The sequence below is a fragment of the Physella acuta genome, unplaced genomic scaffold (assembly GCF_028476545.2).
Source record: "Physella acuta isolate Inbredline_101_S28 unplaced genomic scaffold, ASM2847654v3 ptg000551l, whole genome shotgun sequence".
Lineage (NCBI taxonomy): Eukaryota > Metazoa > Mollusca > Gastropoda > Physidae > Physella > Physella acuta.
The window spans coordinates 264,033-273,781 of record NW_026732070.1 but is presented as its reverse complement, the minus strand read 5'-3'; the positions used below and the strand labels follow the sequence as shown (position 1 = coordinate 273,781).

At 39.7% G+C, this 9,749-nt stretch overlaps 2 protein-coding genes across 2 annotated transcripts; both read right to left on the bottom strand.

Moving 5' to 3' along the window:
• Positions 1-1,041: 1,041 nt before the first annotated feature.
• LOC131946313 (pseudouridylate synthase 1 homolog) lies at positions 1,042-2,081 on the bottom strand. Its single transcript, XM_059307007.1, has 2 exons — positions 1,419-2,081; positions 1,042-1,290 (listed from the first exon to the last, which is right to left on the bottom strand). Exons 1-2 carry the CDS (start codon positions 2,079-2,081, stop codon positions 1,078-1,080), a joined length of 876 nt encoding a protein of 291 aa, XP_059162990.1. The 3' UTR covers positions 1,042-1,077.
• Positions 2,082-2,270: 189 nt separating this feature from the next.
• LOC131946312 (pseudouridylate synthase 1 homolog) lies at positions 2,271-2,883 on the bottom strand (the record flags this gene model as incomplete). Its single annotated transcript, XM_059307005.1, has 1 exon — positions 2,271-2,883. A coding segment is annotated over exon 1 (570 nt), but the record flags the coding sequence as incomplete, so codon positions are not given.
• Between the last annotated feature and the right edge of the window lie 6,866 nt (positions 2,884-9,749).

The window sequence follows — 9,749 nt, the reverse complement described above, 5'->3', positions numbered from 1 at the left end:
AAAAAGAACGCATAAAACAGTGACGTCACTAATGTTTATACAATAGTTAATGACGTCATCTTCCGTGTTTAGAATAAAAAGAAATGAACTATTTCATTCAAATTTGATTTAGATCTACGTACGCTATGAAATTTATACAATACAATTTTTTCGGCCTAAACTTATAAAATTTATTTTATCTATTTGGATTCTAGATCTAGATCTGGAGATTCTAGATCTAGATCTAGATTCTACACTAGATCTAAATCTACGCAAAAAACTAGACGTAGACGCTAAGTCGCTAAGATCTAGATTTAGACTCTATCTACTCTAGAATCTATTCCAAAAATGAAATTATCTTTTAAACTATTTCAGGCCTTATTTGTTTCATAGAAATCTTTATTTAGCTATGGAACTGGCTAATTTGGGTTACAAAAATTAATTTGAAAGAATAGGCATATTCACGTGAGTTAAGTTTTTCCAAGATACGTATTTCATTCTCCGTGTTTTATAAGGTGCATAAATAGTTGAGATGATTGTGTACTTAATACCACGAGACACACCAAGTCAAACTTAATTTTTTATTTTTTTTATATATGTGAAGCTTCCGATTTTAGACTATAAAGAAAGGAACTACTTCATTCAAATTTGATTTAGATCTAGATCTATAGATCTGCTGATCAAGACGTACGCTATGAAATATATACAATTTGATCGGTCAAACTAATGCAAATTACTTAAAAAAGAACGTAATGACTATTGAATAGCCAGATTTTTAACGGAATCATTTAAGTCACTTAATCAGTGTGTGCCTGTGTTATGTTAAATGTGCCGGATTTTTAGCTAAGTAGTTATTATTTTTGCTTTGTCACTAATATCGTTCAGCGTGTAGTAAAGCACCTTGCGTTTTGACCAATAACTATTTCATAAATTATTTTTCTCAAACAAGTACATTTTAAAATATATTATAGGCTTATAATTCACGTGAAACGGGTACCGATGGCTAGTAAGTAATTAGTAATTTTTTTTTTTTCTGGGATACTTATTTATTAATTAATACATAATATTAATAGATCCAGTAACTATGGCTCAGCTTCATCAAAGTTTTTCAGAAACAACTCTCCTCTCTTCAAGTGTTTCTGATACAGTATCTGGGATAAAACTTCCTAAAACTTCTTTTTGGACATCATCAGTGGCTGCTGCATCTGTCACTTCAGACTCATTTATTCCAGCAGTTTCAGATGGACTAACTTCAGTTTTGGCTTCTGAATCCACATGGCAGATTGGTGAAGGTGATGTTTTGACCGGGCTCTGAAGAAATGTAAATAGTATTAAACTTTTTTTTTAATGAAACCAAAATCATCCCCATTTATTTTCATTATGTTAATCATGTTGTTCAATTTAAAGTTGATAAAACTATAAAAAAAAAAGTAGGTTACCGAATTTCCAGCTTTACTGTTTTTGGTTATATGTGCCCATGGTTTCTCTGGACTTTCAAGCCTTGGCATATCAAAATTATGAAATTGTAATGTTCTTAACCAGTTAAACATTACTTTTTCAGATTTTTCCTTCTCAACTATAGATGCAATTATCTGTTCTTCTTTAAACTTCTCCACAACATCCTCATAGCTGGACCAATCAATAAGTTCATGTACTCCATCACTACCAAACTTTTGGTTATATCCATTAAAGTGAAGTTGTTCCAGCACCAAACCAAGTCCTGGTGCTTTTGGTATATCAACTTTTTCAGGGCCCCAGCTTGAATCAATAACAGACTCTCCACAGTATCCCCGAAGTATTGCAATTGTTAAGCCTATCATCTTACGAATGTGATGTAACATAAAACTTTGACCTTTGACACGCAATGTGACAAACTCAAGGCCATCTCTGACATATGGTTCTGAACACTCAAATTTAATGATGTATCTTGAAGCACATGCTTGTTCATATTTCACTCCTGATGTGAAGTTATGAAATTTGTGGGTTCCCTTAAATCTTGTTAGGATTTCTTGTACTCTTTGCAGAATTTCAGGTGTTGTTCTGTAATCCTCTGTGATAAACTTCTCCAGTGGAGCAAAAGCAAATGTTGGCATCATATACATCAGGGGTCTCCAAACTACGGCCCGCGGGCCGAATGCGGCCCGCTAAGTCCTCTCATCCGGCCCGCGGAGATCTTTTTGTCCAAGGAAAAATAATTTGTTTGTTATGGCTGAGGAACTTTGCCCAGAAAAATCAAAGACATGCCTGGAAGAAACTGTCCCCCGAACTGAAATTTGATAGTTAATGCGGCCCTCGGACTGAAAAGTTTGGAGAACCCTGATATACATGTATGTTCGGCTGTCACAATACTTTTTAGAATCAAAGCCATTTGTTGTACGAACATATCCTATGGCTCTGATCTGAGGTGGCAGAGCTTCATTTAGTCTTGTTATAAGATCAGGAACCAAAGTAACCTTCATTGAGAAGATTTGCCCAGCTGCAGAGACTCCTTTATCTGTTCTAGACCCTCTCTGGAACCACATCTTGGAGGGTGTGTCTGCATGGTCCTGGGGTACTGCACCAATTTTCACCAGGGCAGGGAAAAATTCACTTTCAATGGTTGGAAAGCCAGGATTGATCTGTACACCATAATAGCCATTTCCATTGTAAGCAACAAGCATTGCTATTTTTCTTTTGCAGCCCTCACATTTGCCTAACTGAACCACATGAGCTTTCTTTTTTTTCTTGGACTTCACTTCAGCTGAGATGTCATTTCCTTCCTCTCCTTTTCTTTTCTTCACTGAAACTGGTCCAACCAATACTTCTGACATTTTTATGAAAATTGGCTTAGATTGTATGAAATTTAATATTCTTTTTAGCATCAAAATGACGTCAAGCTTTTTGAATATTATATTTTAACCATCTTCTCACACTGCCTGCTTCCATTCCCAGGTTAAAATAGTAATAGTGATACTTTATTTTGGGCACTGCTAATCGAATGCTGATCAAATAATTTTTTTACGGGTTAACTATAAAGAATGTCAAACACCTAACATTTTTCTGTGTTAATTAGGTTAAAAAATAAATTGTAAAAATATGATATATGATTAATGGATGAAAAATGATACAAGGTTTTCAATATATATGTTTGAATATAAAATTAAAATTATTATTTTTTTAAATACTATTGAATTAATTTGCTTTTTAAAACCGTCGGGGAACAGATTTTGGGTTGTCTCCCGTAGTTTGATTGCATTTGTAAATGGGAAGTAACTAATGCAAATTACTACTTAATAGTTTATTTTTACGGTACAGTGTCTGCTAAATGATAATGTAAAAAATATGTTTGCATACGACTGGTTATTTGAAAGTCTCAAGCTCGGATGCCGATTCGAGTGAAATATTATATGCAGTGTTTCTTTCAGACTTCTTTCTCCCGGGGGTGGGGGGTGACTAAAGAAACTCACGCACGAGTTTTATACCGCCGTATTAATAGTAGGACTAGTAATGCGGCCTAGTAAAACCCTATTCCTCTACCACAAAGACGAGAAATACAAAGCAGTAAGGATTATGCACCATGTACTAACCAAACCCGTTTGAAATGTTCCAACCACTACTACAGCTATAAGGTTTATGAATGAACTTCTGATTAGGCTAGCCTGTGACTGGAGTCAAATTGATTGGTAAGAGTGGTTGGGTGGGTGGGGGGGGGGGGGGGGGGGTGAGCTCGTAAGTAGCTGGGTGGTTAATGTGGGACATCATTAATCAAGGTTAATCTAAAATCAATAAGTGTAAGATCCCACCCTCGGGGAACTTGATCCTGTCACGTGACATGGGAGGGTGGGGGTCGAGTGGCTGGGAGGGTGGGGTCGAGTGGCTGGGGAGGGTGGGGGTCGAGTGGCTGGGGAGGGTGGGGTCGAGTGATTGAGGAGGGTGGGGTCGAGTGGCTGGGGAGGGTGGGGTCGAGTGGCTGGGAGGGTGGGGTCGAGTGGCTGGGGAGGGTGGGGTCGAGTGGCTGGGGAGGGTGGGGTCGAGTGGCTGGGAGGGTGGGGTCGAGTGGCTGGGAGGGTGGGGTCGAGTGGCTGGGAGGGTGGGGTCGAGTGGCTGGGAGGGTGGGGTCGAGTGGCTGGGGAGGGTGGGGTCGAGTGGCTGGGAGGGTGGGGTCGAGTGGCTGGGGAGGGTGGGGTCGAGTGGCTGGGAGGGTGGGGTCGAGTGGCTGGGAGGGTGGGGAAGGGGTTAAGATGCTGATCACAGAGAGCCGTCTAGAGGTGGGTTCGTACATTATTAAAACTGTTGATGGTGCTTGGGCGCTGGGGACTGGGGGGACGGCGTGGGGTGGATGGTAAGGGGGTAGGGTGGTGAGGGGGTGGGTGGATGGTGGGGTAGATGGTAAGGTGTGGGGTGGATGGTGAGGGGGTTAGGTGGATGGTGAGGGGGTGGGTGGATGGTGAGGTAGATGGTAAGGTGTGGGGTGGATTGTGAGGGGGTAGGGTGGATGGTGAGGGGTGGAGTGGATGGTAAGATGTGGGGTGGATGGTCAGGGGGTGGGTGGATGATGAGGTAGATAAATATAACAAGGGAAATGAAGGTTAGCGAGGGCAGTGTATGAAGACAGACAAAGAATAAGAGGGACAGCCGTTTAGAATTACAGATCGGCGTAGTCCTATAGAGTACCACACAGGTTGAGGCTTAGGTCAAAATGTAAAGATCCGAAGAAAAAGGTGAATAGGTCGTATAGTCTAGAACAGAGGTCAACATACTAGACTGGCTAAACGGTGACGTCTGGGCAGATGATGGTGTTGCAGGAGTGAGAATAGTAACGACTCACCGCTTACCGTTTGTTGATGACTGCTAGAGATAGGGTGAAGGGGGATTTAGAAGTTGTAGTCGAGTTATAACGAACGAAACATTGGGTCGCAGTCAACCCTCCCGAACCACTGGCGGGCATCTTTTTATAGCTGTATAGACCAAAAGATTGTTTCATATTATAGTAAAAAATTGCATGCCCCCCCTCCCTCCCCCCAAAAAAAGACAAAAGAAAAAAAAAAACCTTGAAAAGAATTCACACATACTGATGTTGAATCAAAGGCCCGTCATAGTTTGTCATTTCAATACTATTAACCCCACCATAATTAAAATGTTATCCAACAGTTTTGTAAACAAACACTGCATGAATTTAAACTGCGATTGTTGTATGTGGCACAAGCCTTCAAACAGAGAGGTGTTAACGTTATGAACAACAGACACAACGAGTGGAATCGTAGTCAGTTCTGGTTTGACATAACAAGTATAGTTCACAATCCTGACACTGTGACCTGGTCAGTTATCAGACGTCTTTCATGACGTCAACAAGCAAGATTCACAATCCTGACCGTGTCGGTCCGTTTCTAATGACGTCAACACACTTGTTTCACAATCCTGACATTATGACCAGGTCAGTGACCAGACAACCCGTCTTGACATAGGGCGGTCAGCTCTTGACCTGACATGACACAATGGGTGACAGACAGCGATTCTGACAGAAAAACACCATAAAATTGGGGGGGGGGTGGCGTGTTATTTTAGTTCTAGGGGTGGGGGAAGACTAGCCTTGCACTCACGTGATAAATACGATAACAATGTAAACACTACAACTCACATCGTCTGTAACTAATGGACAAACAGTTTGTGAAGAATGTCTGTCAATGTAAAGTGTTTCCATTTGCAAAAACAAATTCAGTGACCTTTCAACAACTTCAAAAGGAGAAGAAAGAAATTCTTTAAAGGTTGACGTCTTTAACAACAAGGCTTTACAATTATCTTGAAGATAGTTTACTTAATTGGCTTTCGGGTCAGTTATTTAATTAGCCGTCGGGTCAGGAATTTAAATATACACAATCAATTATTCAAATCGTGTCAATGTTCTGGTTTTACTAAACAAGGCGAGTCAAGGCTAAACAACAGCCACAGTTTTAGGCGGCCTTGAAGGTTGTTTTTTTAGTGGTTAGTCTGATATGAAACAGGAGTATAGCACAATTCTCACGGGGAGCATAAAGTTAGACACATTACTAATGTGTCTAACAATGTGTCTAATTACTAATGGGGAAGGTATACAATTATTCTTTTTGAACATTGGAATTTTCCTCCATGTATTTCAATCAAGATTTGAAAGTGCAACTCTAGTGTATACAATTTTTTAAAAATAATTATGTATATATATATATATATATATATATATATATATATATATATATATATATATATATATATATATATATAATATTTCAAGAACAAAATATAAAGTATATATGAAGCATTTATGCAGTTATTATATTGTAAATGCCATAGATCTATCATCGTACAACATTCAGATAACCTTAAGTGTTCAGCAGTAATAGACTAGAAATCACGTGATGAAGATATCTGGATAAATCCTTTCTAGCGTCACATTTCATATTTTAATTTTGAGAAAAGAAAACATAAGAATCAAATGCGCTTATAATACTAAACTGCACGGAAGATTTATACTATTTTATACAATCTGTAAAGAACACAAACCTACAGTTGTTGTATAAAATCATTCGCCGTCTAGAAACTGCTTCTCACTTCCCATTAGTTATGATTTCCATATCTTAACCAAACCAAGGTAACTGTACCCACTCTCATTGTTTGCCTTTCAAAACCTAATGAACACATTATACAACGCACCGCTAACACATTTGTGCACGGTAGTTTTATAGAAGACATGGGTTATCAAACACCAACAGAAATATAACACCTATAAGATATCTCTTTGTTTATTCTAAAGCCGAAACTGACCAGCCATCACCCCACCGTATTCTTTATTGGAGCCAGACTCGCCATGTCCCCCCCCCCCTCCCGCACCCCCACAGGAAGCGACGCCGGGACCAGGAGCATGACAGAAGCAATGAGTTGTCTCCACGTTGATTGGGCGAGTCGCTTCCCTTATGAATATGGATCAGCACCAAAGCTGCGGCCTTTAGGACGTCTCGCCCGTATGTCGGCCTACAGTACACAGGCATGCTCTACGTCTGTCTCGGGCGGCAATACGCATTAAACAAACATAAGTTACCACAATATTATATATATATATATATATATATATATATATATATATATATATATATATATATATATATATATATATATATATATATCCTCACTTTACTAGACATGACGAAAAAAGACAAATCAATCTATCGAACAACCCTTAAAATAGTTTACGATAATTTAAACAGCTCACAATAACTAGAACAGTTAACGACAACTAACTATACATAAAACAGTTTACGATACATAGAGCTTTCCGCATACCGGACTGCTGTCTCAACTTCCGGAAACTGCTACCCAAACACCCAGATCTACTTGACTAACCAATAAATCACCAACCGCAACCAACTCCCAAACTTCCGACAACCCCTTACTTCATCGACCGACATAAACGTCCACACTCCTTCAATAAAACCGGCAATATTTCATACCCCACAGCCCCGCAACCCCTCACCCTTGACCCCCGCTACCCCTCACCCTTGACCCCCGCTACCCCTCACCCTTGACCCCCGCTACCCCTCACCCTTGACCCCCGCTACCCCTCACCCTTGACCCCCGCTACCCCTCACCCTTGACCCCCGCTACCCCTCACCCTTGACCCCCGCTACCCCTCACCCTTGACCCCCGCTACCCCTCACCCTTGACCCCCGACCCCTGCCCAGAACCATTCAATGGCTGGAACATCCGTCCACCCCACCGCACACTGCAGCAAGCGCCAATGACGTCACACAAACCTGTCTCTAACGATCTCCACTGGAGCGTGTCACGCCGTTATTCAAATATACATCTCGTCATGTGCACTTGTGCTTCGTACTAATTAATATCTGCATCAGTTTTCCCTGTATTGATATATACATTAGTCTCTCTTTTCATGTATGTATGTATGTCTATCCATCTAGTACTCAAATAAGTATGAGTATCAATGTTTCTACAGAATATGATTGGTCCACTCAATTCTTCAGCCACACGCTTTCTTCTAAGTTGACCTGTGTATTTTATTCTACTAGAATAGAATTATCGATTTATCCCTGTTTACCCTCAACCTTTTATTAAAGTATATATTTAAACTTTTATTGAAATATATTTTAACTCCCAATTTAGACATATTTTAACCCATAGATATATTTTAACTCTATATCCAGAAGTATTTTAAATCTTTATTGAAATAAAATTCCCTTAATTTTAATTTCAATCTCAATCTTCCTAAACAGCCCATGAAAATATGTGTAACATTTTAAAACATAATCTCTACTTTCAAATACATTAACAATTTCAAACCTACAGTCAACTCTCTCTCTCGCTCTCTCTCTCTCTCTCTCTCTCTCTCTCTCTATATATATATATATATATATATATATATATATATATATAAATATATGCGTGTGTATATTATATAGATCTGTATGTTTATCAACTCTTTTCAGTTCCAAATTTAAATTTAATACAAATCTTTACAAATATAATCAAATCTATCTTTACTCAGATCTATTTTTAGCCGTAGTCCTGTATTAGAATCTATATACCAATCTATTTTAGCGCTCTAACAACATTGAACGAGTCCACATATGGGACTCACCCGGGGAGAAGATAAATTCATCTTTAAAAAAAAAATCTAAAAAGCCAATATTAGACCCCACTTAAAGTCTTCGGGCCGGGGAGAGTTTAATTAATCAATGCTAGCGGCCCGTGACATCCCAATTTGTTTGTAACCTTGAACTTGTCAAGCGGAAGTTGCCTCCAATCAATCATCGTCTGTGCATCTCACGCAGCCAGAGAGATACAGTCTATTCTGTTCAATCAAGCCGGATACGTTTCGGCCTTCGATTTTTTTTTTACAACCAATTGAAAAATTTTGGGATAAAAATTGAATTAAAACTGCAGAGCTAGGATGGTCTAGTGGGTAGTAACATGGGTGAGTGAAATACTCGACTCGTTATGTTCAGGTCGGCTTGTGTGGAGAGTTTAGTTTAGACCAGTAATGACGGTATAAGAGATACAGAGAGAAAGAGAGAGAGAGAGAGAGAGAGAGAGAGAGAGAGAGAGAGAGAGAGAGAGAGAGAGAGAGAGAGAGAGAGAGAGAGAGAGTGTCTGAAGGTGAGAGAGAGAAAGTGCCAGGAATTATTATAGTGGGTCAAGTTTGGTGTATTAGTTATATTCGTCTATTGCACTAAAGGGCCGATTCGTTCCTGCACCAAATGGTTAATTCGTTTAGTGCACCCGATGGCCCAATGTTTTTAGTGCCACGGATGGCTAAATCGTTTAGTGCACCGGATGGCCCAATCCTATAGTGCACCAAATGGCCCAATCGTTTAGTGCACCGGATGGCCCAATCCTATAGTGCACCAAATGGCCCAATCGTTTAGTGCACCGGATGGCCCAATCCTATAGTGCACCAAATGGCCCAATCGTTTAGTGCACCGGATGGCCCAATCAAAGATGTGTTAATACCAACAACAGCAGTGATGACGTATTAAGATTCACATAACATCGCCAAACATGTGAGAAAACATCAACAATCAAGTGGTGAGACAAACATCCACAATCCATTGGTGAGACAAACATCAACAATCAAGTAGTGAGGCAAACATCAACCTAGTGGTGAGACAAACATCAACAATCCAGTGGTGAGACAAACATCAACAATCAATTGATGAAACAAACATCAACAATCAAGTGGTGAAACAAACATCACCAATCAAGTAATGAAACAAGCATCCACAATCAAGTGGTGAAACAAACAT

Coding starts and splice junctions, on each gene's coding strand:
- LOC131946313 (XM_059307007.1), bottom strand. CDS start 2,081: ATGTATATGATGCCAACATTTGCTTTTGCTCCACTGGAGAAGTTTATC. Junction 1,291..1,418: donor ACAGTAAAGCTGGAAATTCG/GTAACCTACTTT, acceptor ACATTTCTTCAG/AGCCCGGTCAAAACATCACC.